Source organism: Aethina tumida, chromosome 5 (genome assembly GCF_024364675.1).
Source record: "Aethina tumida isolate Nest 87 chromosome 5, icAetTumi1.1, whole genome shotgun sequence".
Taxonomy (NCBI): domain Eukaryota; kingdom Metazoa; phylum Arthropoda; class Insecta; order Coleoptera; family Nitidulidae; genus Aethina; species Aethina tumida.
Genome location: NC_065439.1, coordinates 11,388,407 through 11,404,473, shown reverse-complemented (window position 1 = coordinate 11,404,473; position 16,067 = coordinate 11,388,407). Strand labels below are relative to the sequence as shown.

At 31.3% G+C, this 16,067-nt stretch overlaps 1 protein-coding gene across 1 annotated transcript; it reads left to right on the top strand.

Annotated features, from left to right (window-relative positions):
- The first annotated feature begins 3,044 nt into the window (after positions 1–3,044).
- Positions 3,045–3,898, top strand: LOC109596526 (uncharacterized). The gene is made up of 2 exons (XM_020012094.2): positions 3,045–3,317; positions 3,371–3,898. The coding sequence occupies exons 1-2, from the start codon at positions 3,134–3,136 to the stop codon at positions 3,808–3,810; spliced, it is 624 nt and encodes a 207-aa protein (XP_019867653.1). The 5' UTR covers positions 3,045–3,133; the 3' UTR covers positions 3,811–3,898.
- Positions 3,899–16,067: the final 12,169 nt, after the last annotated feature.

The window sequence follows — 16,067 nt, the reverse complement described above, 5'->3', positions numbered from 1 at the left end:
AAATCATAACGCCTCCACTATCTTGGTTCACAGTAGGTCTAGTGCACATGGGATTATACCTTTCAATAATTGGTCTACTCAAACATGAAATGGCATCAGATTTGAATAATTGGAACCGACTTTCATCGGAAAACAATTTTTTTCCCATTGCCCATCTGTCCTATTCACATGTTACTTGCTAAAAGTATTCTCGCTGCTCTATTTTTGCAGAAATGAAGGACGTTTTAGCTGATTTTCTACCATATAGACGCTCCTTTAGACTTGATTTATGCAGGATGCGCCGATAAAAGGGTCGCGAACAGCAAACATTTTTATTTTCCTGTCCACGGCTCTGTTAGTCTTGCGTTTTCTACCATTTTTGGGAACTCCTTCCAGTGTATTGTTTCTGTTAAAATTAAAATCGTCCTCGGAATGATCTATTTGTTTAAATTTAAATAGACTGCTTTTCATCATTCCGAAACTTGTTAATTTGTATCCATAAATGGACACCTTTAAACATAGTAGATTAAAAACTTATATAAAATTACATAAATAAAGATATAAAGGTAAGTACGAAATGTTTGGACACTGAATAATTATAAAATTAATTTAAATTAAAAAGAAGTTATATTTTTGAAGCAGAACCTATCTTTAGTAACTATTTCTCTGATAACCGCATATGTAGAAAGTTTTTAAGAGAATTAGTGTAAACATTCATAGTACTCAAAGAAGGAAAAGAAGGAAAAGGAAGGGTTTCAATTTCAAAAGAAAAACAAATGGAAATTGTTGGGTGTCTAGTGAATAACCCTAACAATCTGCCGGCAAAGTTTTCTTGAATTGAGAAGTGTCAGCAAACAAACAATATTTGAGAATGAATAAGTTTTATTTCTATAAACAGGCAAATTGTACAATATTGGTCTGATAAAGATATTGGTTATATGTATTTTGGAAATATTACACTCAAAAAATTAAATACTGGAAAACCATATTATTAGGAATGCATCTAGATTCATTCATAATTCATTTATTCCAATTTTTTTTAGAAAAATATTAACCTATTACAAAATAATAATTGATTAACTGGCATCGATTTAATGAGATCATCGACATTTTCTTGTGGTATTTCATCCTAGATCTGACGTCTTAGAATCCGTGGGGGTGCTGTAAATTCGTTAAGCGTCGCCCCATCGTATTCTATCCCAAACATTTTCGATTTGGGAAAGGTCTGGAGATCTGAGTGGCCGTGGCAGCAAATTCACATGGGAGACTTCTAGGAAATTTAATATATTGTATTGTAAAGGTTAAGGCTTTCGTCTACGTTTGTTGGAATTATTTACTGACGTTTCGCTAGCACGAGTGGCTAGACGTAGACCTATAAACCCGAACAAATATAAGTGTGGATTTTAATGTATTCCTGGCAATATGTGGACCAGTCACGACGTTGGTCCCCAATACGTCATCCAGATATCGCTGGGACCCCACATTGCCTCTAATGAAAACTAAAGGTGACCTGTTACCATAAGCAATATCACCCCATACCATTAAACTCATAGTGTTGTGAACATGCCTCTGCACAGCAAAGCGAGGATTACGTCTTTCTCCACGTCGCCTTCTTACCAAAGCATGTCTAAACATAATGTGAGTTCATTCATCATCCCACTGTTGACGTTCCATAAGAGCGATAACTTCATAGACCAAATAAATTTATACGGAGGTAAACAGATCGAATATCTTCATCAACAAAAAAATCGTCAGTCATGATCCGCGTTGAGGTCATCCCGTCCCTTAGGGCCAATAATCTTAGACGACCTCTTGTACTACCTCTTTTGCCCTCTTCACTCCATGACTGCCAACATCGCATCACAATACTCGTTATTTATTTCTGGTTAAAATATATTATTATTTTTTATCCATAATTGATTTTTAATCACAATCAGATTACCAAATTTAACAAATTGGTCATATTAGACTGTTTTTCAATGGATGTCACGTTACCAGGGTTGCCACCTTTAAAATACGATAATACATAAGAAAAATACTCATTTAACATTTAAATAGGATGTTAAGTAGAAATAAAAAATATTTAATTATATTCTATACTATTTGCAATAATAAATATAAATAGTTTTACTCATCGTACTACAAAAACGTAATATGAAGAAATGTGTGACATAAATTTCAGTACCGACTATTTGATCAGCAATTATATGGAAAACTGTTTCTGCAATTAAATTAATTTAAATATACAGTGGGCAATTTGGCATGTTAAGTAAATGACAAAAATATTGCACACGCTACTTATTTGAGGATCACATCTTATGAAATTCAAAATTTATTAGAGGGGATGAGCTTTTTTCGATTTCACTATATTTGTTTTGATGTACAGTTAAGCATAATAACATAAGTACTACATCCAATGACAAAATTGATTAAAAGCCAAGAAATAAATTACTTTTGAAGTGACTAAATTGGAATTGGTGCTGATGGCAATTTTCCAAATGCACACGTCAATTCGAAATTGAATTCTGACATATCGGGGATGAATAATACACATTCAGCGCACTAATTACATAGATTAGGGCAGATGACTTCCTTAATCAACAAACGGTTTGTTTGTCTGTTGATTTATATCACTCGGTTTGGCATTTTCGAACCGTAATAAATTTGCAAGTACGACATTATTAACCTAAATATTTTAATGCATATTAGCAAAATAATCTTTAACAATAAACATATGGGGGAATTTGTGGTGGTTAGTTTAAAAGCAATTGTCAAATTGTGTCTTCTGGACCGGAATTTAATTTCTGGAGCTGTGCACAGTAAAAAAAGACAAACCATAATTAAAATGTCACAAGAGAATGTTAACAAAGGTATGTAAATTACACTAAATTTCTTTATACTGCTTTTTAAACGTGTGGAGAATTTAAATTACATCAATTACTGCAGTTTGCCGGTTTCAAAAATCTATTTTTCGTTATTTGTGGTCGTTGTCGAATAAAACACGTAACCGTTGAATTTTCCACGTGACAGAATAGTTGAAATAACGATTTACCAAGGAAACGTAAAAACAGCATTGCATTTAATCGCAATGTAAAAAGGTTTACAGAGATTTTATACACAATTTTTGTTCTCTGATGTATACAATTTTTTTTCAATGGTGAATTTTAAAACTGATAAAATTTTACCAAAAACCATGACTGGCAAAAGAAAAAGTAGGCCACCATCGGTTTGCAGTTCAGAGGATTCAGCAGTTTTAAAAAAGCGAAGGATTTCTAGATCTCAAACTAAACCGATCATGAAAGAGGAGAGCATTAAAAAATCTAAGAGCTCAACGATGGGTATGATTTTTCTCATCTTAATTAATCTTATACTAGATATCGTAAAATTTTAGGAAATGAAATCAAACCGAAAAGAACTGTCGGGTTTACTAGAAACGAGAAACTAAACAACAATATAGATGTACAGCCGAAACCGACTACATCTAAATTACCAGAAACCGATGTAAATATGTGCGGAGATTTCGAAAAAGAATACAACATGAGATTCCAAATATCGAAGCTAAAAAGAAACCAGACCATGTACAAAACGTCGAGAAATCGTGTTTCTGTCAATAAAACTGTCAATATGGAAAAATTACCGACGGGTAAAATAACAAAAAATCCCTTTTTTAACTTCCTGAGAGAACTGCGAGCGGTTTGCGATTATTCCGGCAAACAAATCGCTATCGAAGGTGGTAAAATTTGGCAAACACTGAATAAAGAGCAGAAAGACCAATTTACTAAACGAAATCTACGTCAAGTCAACCGTAAGCAACAAACTCTTGCATGTTAATATGTAGCTTGTCTTGAGTTAAAATTTTTTGTCGATATATAATTTTATCAATTTGTATTTTATAATAAAATTATTGGTTAATAAAAAATTTTGTATTTATGCGTCACTCAAAAGTCGGAATTGGCAGTCGAATGTAGAGGCCTGTAGTTTGGGTGAAACGACATTTCCAGAATTCTAATGAAACGAGCCCACATTGATTTATATCGAAGTCGGGAGTTATTTATTGTCTACGTCTGCAGTTCCACCAACAAGGACCCGATTCGATGCATGTCTCGATCTATAACTAATGAAAATGTCTTGTATTACTCAAGTTTTTCCACCCTTCTTTTATTATTCGATCGTTGGAAATTCGGGAAGGTTGTGAAAGTTTCCTCCTACCCTTTTTTTTTGCAGTCTGACATTAAAAGTTATGTCGAAAGTCAAAGGTTAAATTGTCAATTAATATTATATTTTGAATTTGGATTCACGTTCCTCGCATCCATTTATCAAAGAGCAAACAATTCGAAACTGCAATAGTTTAGGAAAACTATTCGAAACGTTCGTGTATGTGTATCGTCTGGAAATCGGTGCACGAAGACGTAAAACTAATTTATTTACAAAATGCACATGTACAAAAGGAATATTTCGTGTCTGGCACAACTTTATTTGCACATCGCTTTAATAAACCGTGCCATTCAATATTTGCGTTTGCATGCTCGGTACAATTCGAAAATTAAAATTCGATTTTCAAATCGGTTAATGAAAAGCTAGAAATTTATGGTTGATGAACAATTTGTAGCCGCAACGACCGAATACGAATTTAATACCTCCCATTTCGTTTCATCAACGACGCAATTCATTTTTCCAACTTTCGAATTTAAATTAGGCGGAATATATTTCGTTCAAAGATAAAAATCGGAAAGGTGACAAACCGAAACGTTCAAAGGACCCGAAGAAAAAAAAATGTTTGGCAAATCGAGTTCCCACGGGAGTTTGAGTGTGGAACGTTTTACGGTCCTCGAGAGGGTTTTTGATTGCGGCCGGCAGCTTATGCATAATACACCGCCCTTCTTAACTGCCCCCACGTAATTCAGTCCGCCAAAACGATGTCAAACGTACATTGTAACTAGATTAACTGCAAAACCACCTTCTAGTACACCTTCTGTCGACCATGTCAAATTCAATTGCGATAATTAATGACGTTACTGCATTAAATCAATCGATGCATGCATGTTTCGGATTCAGTCTATGGCTCTTTATTTTATTTGTGAAATAACAATACAGTATTTACAGAAAATTGTTAAATAAGTACAATTAGCGATTCCACTGAACTGAACATAATTCATTGGAGATAAAAGACCGGGCAAACATGTCTAAAAGTAAAATAAATCTAATATTTTTCTTTTTACTGCAATATCTGTATTTGAAAGTTTCCCGAGCAAAACCTAAAAATCTAATATTTTCATTACATCAAAAGACACATGTAGCATGTCAGAGGGACGTAGAAAATAAAATCAACTCCCGAAACAGTCCTGAAATGTTTGACTTAGTCTGTCGTACAGTTTCTTTGCGACGAGATATTTTAAGCTGATTTCTTTCCGAAAGATTAGTTCTTTAAAGGCGACGCATTGCCGAAAAGTGAATGGGTTTTTGGCTAAATGGCAAATGCCATTTTGACATATGCACTCGTCAATTTTACTTTGTTTTTTCAAATGGAATGTATAGATTATGAAAATTACGGACCCCACATACGAGTATATTGCTCAAATCAATATTATTGTATTTGTCATCATAAACGAGGTTCGTATCCAATTTTCAGCATTACCAATAGAGAAAAAGTATATTTTCAGTACATATCAGTGCACAGGGTTAAGAACAACTTTGGTATCCAATGACAAGTTGTTAATAGCTAAAAATTTGTTTAGCAAGGAAAAACATTATTATTGAACATCTCACTTTCCGTGAAAAAAAAAAATTAAAATTGTCAGTTGTAGAGACTGTCGATAGAAGTGACAACTTAGAACTCATAGTATAAAATTTGAAATTTCATATTGAATTAAAATTATCAACATCAATCTGGTTTTCACATCTATTGACACTCGATGCAACAATTATATACATGTTCATATGGTTTTTTATTATTTAAATATATTACGTGTTGTACAAAATCATGACAAAATATAAATACAATTCAATTGAAATAACAATTATTATACAGTATTTATGGATAGTATTTGTATTTACTAAATTTTAATGTAGTTGATTTTTAACATTATTTTAATTGTTTGCATCATTGTCATCATTATTTCATTTTGTTCTAAAAAGATAGAATAGGCTTATGGTAATTAAAGTAAAAAACGAAAATGTTTGATTCAAATTTATCTATGTATCGCGTAAAAAGGGCATCGATTGTCGTTTTATATTTTGAGTTTCCGATCATCAATCAAATAGTAATCAAACAAAAACACTATTTCAACAATGCACAGTGTATACTTATTGAACTTTTCATTAAATCCATTCAATTTCACTTACATGATATACACAGCACTATACGTCAGCTGTATAGCTACAAATATACTGCAATATGCATGTCGGTGACACGAACGCACGACATTTCACCCAAAGGTGCACAGTACATTGGGCGTGCGCCAGTCATGAGCATGTCGGTGACGCGAACCCATAAGATTTTCCCCTACCAAAAAGTGCCCAGTTTTTGTTTGTTTTTTTTTTTCACTTCAAAAATTGTACTCTAGAAAAATGGAATAAATAATTAAAATGAAACATTAAGGTCTAAATACTGTAGACATAGCTAAACATTTATAAAGCGTCTAAACTATGATTTGTATTGATATTGATAAATATGAAACAACAAACTCAATTGAAAACACATTAAGAAAATATTCTAAAAAATAAGAAAAACTTTCTTGTGTTCTAGACAAATAAAAAATGTCATACAATATCAGTGTGTCTATTAAAACAATCAGACGTCGACTGCATGAACAAAACCATATATTTTTATATATGATAATAATCCTAAACAAGTGTCCAAAGTAATTCAAAACTGGTTAAAAGATTCTCGATTAGTCAGCGTAAAGCTTGGATCTAAATTCAATTGAAAATGTATGCAATATGTATTAAATCATAAAAAGAAATCAATTTTTGAGTAAAAACTCGACTTTTAATTTTCTTTAATGTTTTAAAAAATTCCCGAAATTCATAATTTCATCGAAAATTGAATGAAGAATTCAATAAAAAAATAGTTCCATATTTTTATCGTTATCGTAAAATCAAAATTAAGGAAAGGTTCTTATGAGCTCTTTTTTTTCTAGAAGCTACCATTATGAGTCGTTGTTTAGAAGCGGTTATAACAAATAAAGGGTATTCATCAAAATCTGAACAAGGTTATGCAATTAATAAATATACATTAATAAAATACATGAATAAATGTTTTTGTAAATATAATATAGATAATTGTAAAATAATATTTTATTTCTGTTGTCAGCCACATTGCACATTTATTTTTAAGTAAAAATTATTTTTATCTAGATACATCATGAATAATTGTAGAAAGAATATAGTGTAATTATTTTAAATTACACATAACATATTTTGATTGCATTTAATTAGAGGTGTGCATTTACTAATTATTACTAATTGGCAATAAATAGTAATGTGTTTCTGCGGCTACCACAGTATAACTTAACCTACACAGTAAACGCACTGCATAGAAACGATTTAATTGAAACAAGGGAAAATATCCAGCTCTTTATGTAAACCTAAGGTTAAAGTCACCATCATTCAAAAATAAATATATTATACCTATTCATAAGAGCCATTACATTTTTTTTCTCATATCTCAGGTGCTACACGTACTCTACTTCGATAAGCTTTACCATTGAAACTAAAAATTATTAAAATAGCCTTTTAAATCCAATAAATGTTATTTCTAACAGTAGTGCCGTATTTAGACCTACGTAAATTGTAATGGATTTCCACGTAGAACAGCACAGAACAGTAAGACTAATAAATAGCGTAAATGGGAATAAATGTCGTGTATAAACAACGAGTAGATTGGGTCCAGTGAAGTTGGGGCGCAAATAATTAGTGCACAGAGTTCAATATCAGTAATCCCTCAGGAACTCTCTGGGTCTAATATAATTGTCATTGTTAATCCCCCGTAACAAGTGCTCCACTTCCTGTATTATCGCCTCGTTCCTAACTTTCTGCGGTCAAACGACACGATTCTCCACTTTTATACCCTGCCAGTCTACTAAACGTGGCCGTATTATTTTTAAACACACTATTTTACAACCTGTGTTTAATTAAAAGTTGTGGCCTGTTTCAGCAATGCACCCTATTTGAATAAAACTTATTTAATTTTACATCCTACCCTTTATATAAAATATAAAACAAGTCGTAATTGTTTTTATTTCTTTTTACAGTTATAGAGATTTATTTTATTGACGTTTTTGTAAACACATCAAACCTTATTGCTCATAGTTATTAAAATAAAGCGCAACGATAAAATGAACCCTTATATAATATTTTTAAACCGGTAATAAACCGTGAACGCTCATTTTTTCAATTGCCTCCCTCATTAGCATTTTTATTAACTATCCTAAACGTAAAAACATGAACGTGTCGTTCTAGTAAAACATGGGGTGTTCGTAAAACGTGCGGTAATAAATTGATCCAATTAATTAGTTATGGATTCGGTGAGGAATTATGCGGGGAGATTTAATGGAAATCTTTGGTGGCAAGAGGAATTCTAGTCGGGTTCGGATTTCGACTTGTGAGATAAAATTAATGCATTTTCCACTTGCAATCTTCATTACGTTTTATGGATAGAGTATTATGGCGACGTAATGAACTAATTTACATTTAAATTGATTTTTGTGTGCTTATTTCGCGTTCGAAAATCTTTTTACCTATCTTTATTGCTTTATACACTTCTGTTTTGCAAATTTTACTATTTGAACACTACACCAAATGAAAAACTGTTAAACCATCCGGCTAACCGCAACATTTAGAGATTGACTTAGGAAGTTTCGACTGATCGGAAAAGTTGAAAATGCAGCAAACTTCGCATCCGGGGGTTTTATCAAAGGCCACGTTTAATGAATCTCGGAATGTGCATAAACATTCGGCGAGAAAATAATGGTAACAAGTATCCAGTTGCGTCTTGGGATAGATAATCTAAATGAGATTCCGTTTTCGTGTCATTCGGATTTTACGGAAATGACTTTCTTTAATAATTTGCTCATTTCCGTGTGCAAAGTGTCCGAGATTATGCGGATAAAAATTTTAAAAGCGAATCTCACGTTTCGTATTGAATTTTCTTAAGGTACATTAAAAAAATAAAAGTAAATAAATTAATTAAGAATATAATATGTTCAGTAATATTCTAAAACGTATTGTACCACAAATCACAATTCATTGATTGGTTGATATATATTTTATAGTAATATGATTTAATGAGGTGGTGAATATCGTTCTAATATAAGTCATATTTTATCATAGCTTCTTGTCGCTGAAAACACACCAATATCTATAAAGGAAAAGCTTAACAATTTATATCAACAATATATATACAATATTGGCAGAAAGTAGAGCAACTTTAAAAATACAGCAGCAAACTTTAAAATTGTAACCGCCCTGTATAAGAAAATCTAATGTAATTTATACTAATTATGAACACAATGTATACAAATATATCGGTGATCGGTGATGAGAGGAAAATCAATATCGCTCGATATAACGTGTATTTTACAACAATTTTTAAGATTTGGTGATGTGGAAGGAAAAAATAAAACTGGACGTCCAAGAAAAACCAATAGGTTTCAGGATAACCAAATTTTATCCTTCTCCAAAAAAGATTCTTTCTTGAGTTCCAACAAAATCAAAGATCTACTTGAGACACAACTTTGAATTAATGTTTCTTCAAGAACTGTAAGACATAGATTACTACAAGGGGATCTTCATGTGAGAAGGCCAAACTAAAAAACCTCTACCATCAAAGAAGAACAGACGAGCCAGAGTTGAGTTCACCAGGTCTCTTTTACACTGGACTTTAAATGATTGGAAATGAGCGGTCTGGAGTGATGAAATCAAGTTTAATCTGGTTAGTAGAGATGTGAATTTATATGTAAGGCGACTTATTCATGAAAAGTTTAACCAAACTTTACCATATTCACTGTTGAGCACAGCGACAGGTCGGTAATGGTATGGGATTGCTTTTTTGGGATTTGAAATGGGTCCCCTCCTTTGAATAGAGGGTGTCATGGGTCGTTTTATATATAAATAAATATTGAGGAATGGCCTGAAGCACACTTCAAAATATTTAAAGCTGTGGCTGGAAAACTTAATGTTATGAATTGGCCAACTCAATTTCTCGATCTAAACTTCATTGAAAACATTTGTGAGATAGTGAACAACAAAGAAAGACACAAAGAGAATAGTAATCAGCAAGATTTATTCACAGTTCTGCAAGTGTCCTGGCAAAATATGGATCCAAATATTTTTGATCATCTGTTGCTTTCCATTTAAAAAAGATGTTTGGAAGATATATACAATAATGGGGATTTTACAATATATTAATGTAGAATTAATTAAAATACTAATTACAATTTATATATAGTAATAAAACTTTAAATAGCATAAGTTGTTCTACTTTTTGCCAGGCTAAAACAAAAACTCATCAGTAAAATTAAACTGTTTATTTTTGAAGTGAAAACTTCTTTAACCGCGTTTGGTACTATCTGGTAGGGGAATATCTTATGGGTTCGCGTCACCGACATGTTCGTTCAATTGTTCAAAGTTTGTTTAGCAACCAAGGAATCGTGTTGACAGTGGCGCACGCGCAGTTTGCTGGGCATCTTAGACACTTTTTGGTATGATGAAATTTCGTGTATTCGCGTCACCGACATGCTTATAACAGTATATCTGTAGCTATACAGCTGATACGTCAGCACTACTATACGTAGTGCTTACATATCTTATAAGTGAAATTGAATGGATTTAGTGAAAAGTTCAATGTGTATATACTGTGCATTGTTGATATAGTATGTTTGATTGTTATTTGAATGGCTATGTCCAATGATCGAAAACTCAGTATTACAAAATATGAAACGACATCGATTCCGTTTTTACGCGATACTTAGATGAATCAAAAATTTTCATTTTTTACTTTTGTTACTATAAGCCTATTGTATCTACTTAGTACAAATGAAATAATTGAAAGTACAAAAAGTCGAAGTATTGTTGAAATTAAGAATGACAGTGATTTTTTTTTTATTGGGTCAAAGAGGGGAAAATCTACAAGACGCCTTCTGGTGGAAGTCGAAGGCAGTGTCGGACTAACCGACTAAAAACCCCTCTCCGGGCACCGATCCGAAGATCATGGTCTAAGAATATAACCATGTAGGTTTAGGAAAATAGAGAGAAGGAAAAAGTTAAAGAGGTTTGCAGCTACCGCCACATACTAAAGAAAAGATGTCCCAAAGAGACGCAGAGGTCTAGACAGCCAAGAGACAAGGTCTCTTGTATCTGTCGGATTCACAGGGTTGGATGTCATGCAAGCATGCAATCTCCGGATTAGAGTGTTGAAAGATAGATCTCCGAAGATTGAGGGCATGCTTGCGCCGCAGCTACGAAAAAGAGGAAATGTTGTATTCGAAACAGAATTGTCTGTTACGAACATAGTATGGGACACCAAGGGCCGACCTCACTAGCCTCATGTAGGTCCCTTGCAGGGACCTAATGAGCCAAGGAGCGGCGGTGCTCCATATAGGAAGAGCATAGGTGAAGAGAGAGTGGACTGTCGCGTTAAAAACACGCAGCTTAACTGAAGAGGAAAGACGTTTAGAAAGGAAGAAAGATTTCAAAGCAACAAAGGCTGCTAGAGCTTTCCCCTTTACCAAAGCGACCTGGGGAGAGAAACTGAGTTTCTTGTCAAGTATAACACCCTGGTACTTGGCGCAGGGACTCCACTCAACTTGGTGATCATTGATATGGAATTTAGGTGGCAACCTTCGTCGATTTGAAAAGAAATGACAGTGATGCAAGTAATTAAAATAATGTTAAAAATCAAGTGGATTGAAATTTAAGTAAATACAAATAGTATACATAAATAATATGATTGTATATTAATTAAAATTGTATTTATATTTTGTCTTGATTTTGTTCAGCCCATAATATATTTCAATAATAAAGAACTACATAAACATGCATATAATTGTTGCTCGGAGTGTCAATAGATGTGATAACCAGATTGATGTTGACAGTTTTAATTCTAAAAGTTCTAAGTTTTTACTTCTATCGGCAAATTGCCAATTTTAATTTTTATTATTATTAACTATGTAATTGTTAAATTTAAAAAGGAAGTTAATTTTCAATATGCATTTTTTAACTTAATAACCAGGACAAAAATTATTTGAATTTTACTTTCTGCCAATACTGTATATCGTTAGGAAGTCAAATTAACTATAATTAACTTCGACTATTTCATAAAAAATTGTGGATTATGTCTTTCCTTTGAGATACCTTCAAAATTGGAACCAAAATTATCGTTACAATATAAGGACATCATGAAAAAAGTCCAAAGCAAACAAGTTCAACGTTAAACCCTTGTTGGCAATTGCAAAAGTTGTCATAAAGTGATCTCGCAGAGTTGAAGTTATAAGGCGGTAATCTCTAGGTTCTTCAGACCACGTTCCAACAATTTTCAGCTCTTTTAATCCAACAATACGTACTCTATCAAAGATACTTAGATACAAAACAATACTGAAATAAATTTATAATATATTATAAACAAAAACTCATCTACAAAATTCTTTCTTTATCTCTATAACAACATAAAATTTTATTAGTTCATTAGATCAATATGTTTTATTTTCTATGTAACTGAGTATAAAGTAGAGAAAGAGGAACAAACACTAACAACTGATTTTTATCTGCGCCATTACAATTCCAAAATCCATTTTGAGTTAAAACTGCCCGACTAAACTGTTGATTTAAGTATTAAAGCACGAGAGTTTGAGATAGGATGAATTTAGAAGCCGACCGTAATTGAAGGTAACTGGAACAGAAATTGATTGTTCTTGCTTAGCACTCAAGACGAACTTAATCGCGTATTTCGAAACTAAATTAGTGCAGTCGATGTGCTAATACATGGTTTTACTTAATTGATTTAAATTTGCGACAAGTTCATTGCTCGGCGTCCGTCTAATATCGAAACTTCGGAAAATTATCACTTCACAACTTTCTGAAATTATTCATCCATCATCATTAAAAATAACATTAAACGTTTATAAGAATAGACAAATACTGAAAACATTTGCGGGGTAATTTAATAAAATTTATGTCGGGCAAACATATTCGCTTAATTTTCCTTTTTGATTTATTTATTATATAATCTGTAACAATGCTGCACATATATTAGTGTAAATTTAGAGCGGACTTTATCGCAACGTGTGATTCGTTGAAAACGTGCCAGAATACGACTTAATTTGAATTCCAGCAAAACCAAAAGCTACAGTCCCATGATATATATTTAAAAGAAACAATTTACAAATATAAAAACGAACAGTGCCAAGATTTATTAAACTATTCGGAGTATATTTCATCCACAACTAATATTACATCTAGAATTTTAGCACTTATGTTTAAAAACAGTATTTAAAATTTTACTTTTTATTTTATGTTATATTTCTAACAAAAATTTAGTAGTGAACTTCTACGGTTTCCACCATTTTTAGATACTGTATTTTTATGATTCGAAAGTAAATATATCGTATTCGTAATGAAAATAACCTTCGTTATAGCAAAACGTAGATTAAATTTAGACGGCATAATCTAAATTTAAATTATACGTGGCAACACTATTTTAATGTCAGAATATTAATCCAGTCAAAATGTTTATCTCCATTAAAATATTAAAGTGCACTGCCAGAATTATGCCCACAAACAAGTTTATTAATTAACAGCTTTATATCCAGACTCACTAAAATCAAAAATTTCTTATATTATTATATTAATTTATATATTCACAATTAAAAAAATTAAAATAAATTATGTGACATTATAAATATTTCTTTAATATAATATTTATTATATATAACATAAATTTTAACGTAACTAATAAATTCTCGACTTAACAATGTTAGAACGGTCATAAAATACACTGTTACTTATAAATAAAAGGTCAAAGGCAATTGTTGAATACAGTCCAGGATATTATCCTTATGTGTATGTAATAAAACTGAATATATTGGTCACAGTATCAAAGAAAGGCATCAGTCGGTCGCAGTACATTACGTTTTTATGTGTAATAAAAGTTAAATGGTAAAAAATACAATTCTCTGAACTACAAAAAAAAAATATATATTAAATATATTTTTTTTAAACAAACAGTTAAGCTAAAAGTTACAGCATCAAACACTCAAACAGAAGCAGTTTCCGAATAAGTTGAAAGTTTCCCGCAAAACCGCACTTTAAAACTTATGGCGCAAATAAATTTGCCTACCTACATACTTTTCATTTGAACTCTTCGAAACGTACCGGACCAATGAAATTTCATTTGTATGTGTGTTCACCTAATAAAAACAAACAAGCAACCAACTGCAACTCTATGAACGGATCTTTGTTAATTTTGACAGTTTGATAAATCTGCATTGTTGCTTTGTCCCGAAACTAACGTTCAAGTAGGCTGTGTATCGAACTGGGATGGGATGGGAAGGAAAATTTATGTGTCTGAACTATTCGTGTTTAAATTCGCGTTCGGTAAAACATATGGGACGAAACGCGCTAAAACAAAAACAAATATTTATATGAGATATAGGCCCGGGCATATTTCGATTTTGTTCAATTTTTATTATTACGTACTTGTCTATATTTATAACTTTATCACGCCCTAATATTCACTTGAGTGTGTTATTTATGATTTAATGGCGGGCCATTAATTCAAATTAAGCCGAAATCCGTGGAGTCAAAAAGAGTTTTATGTTCGTAGGGATTGAGTGCACAATGACGGCAGTAAATTCGTCCTTTCAGTGCCACGATTTCAGCCGTATTTGATTCGACGCATCAGATATTGTTTGAGGATTAACTTTTCGTCGCATTTTTGATGGATCGGAAAGTTTTAATATATCTTTTATGGAAGAATATCTATATTCAATCGATCGGAAAGTGTTTAACTTAAATTCAAAAACTTTACCAATAGGAAGTGTTTGAACATTTTAAATAATAGTGTACTCCCTAGTTTGTTACAAGCTTTAAAGATAAAAACTAATTGCAATATATAATATTTTCGAATTATTTTCTTATTATACTTTTTATTAAAATTGACTGAAATATGATTTTGAATCAATCTGGCTTAAATAATGGCGAATGCGCAAGTTTCGTTGAATGTTTAAATTTGAAAACAACAACTTTTTGAGTATTTGTTTGTAATATTAATTAAAACCTTATTTTTAACTAAACTGTTTTAAAAATTACATAAAAACACCAGTTTTTCTAGAAGATTAAATTTAAAGACAAATTACAACATATAATATATTTTTAAATTTTAAATAAAAGTGAACAAAAAATTTTTACCTAAAACTGTTTAAAAATTTACATAACAGTGAATGTAATAGTTTGTTAGAGCATTTAAATTTAAATTCAAAATATCTTTCTCAAATTATATCTTTTTGTAATTAACTAAAATTATTTTCATTAAATACTTTCTAAAAATATGAGGAAAATACACCAAATTAAAATGATTTAAATATTGGCGAATGCGCCAGTTTTGTTGAATAAAATAATTTAATTGTTTTGAATATTTCTTTATAAAATTAATTAAAACAATTACACAAAGATGAATACGTCAGTTTCGTAGAAAATTAAATTTGAAAACTAATTACAATATATATTATATACATTTTTAAATTGAACAAATAAGTATTTTTACCAAAAACTGTTTACAAAAGTACATGAAAGTGAATGTGTCAGTTTGTTAGAAGATTTTAATTTAAATTCGAAATATATTTTTTAATTTATATCTTGATCAATGTGGTTTAAATACTGGTCAATGCGTCAGTTTCGTTGAATATTTAAATTTGAACAAAATTAAAATCATAGTGTAATTTTTTTGAGTATTTATTTATGAAATTAATTAAAATATTATTTTCACCAAAACTGTTTTAAATATTACATAAAGATGAATACACCAGTTTTACTAGAAGAATAAATTTAAAGACAAATTACAATATATTTAATATATTATAATAATATAATAATAT

Bases quoted from the DNA above. Each gene is read 5' to 3' on its own strand.
- LOC109596526 (XM_020012094.2), top strand. From the start codon at position 3,134: ATGGTGAATTTTAAAACTGATAAAATTTTACCAAAAACCATGACTGGC. The intron at 3,318-3,370 runs GTATGATTTTTC...GTAAAATTTTAG, and splicing joins ATCTAAGAGCTCAACGATGG to GAAATGAAATCAAACCGAAA.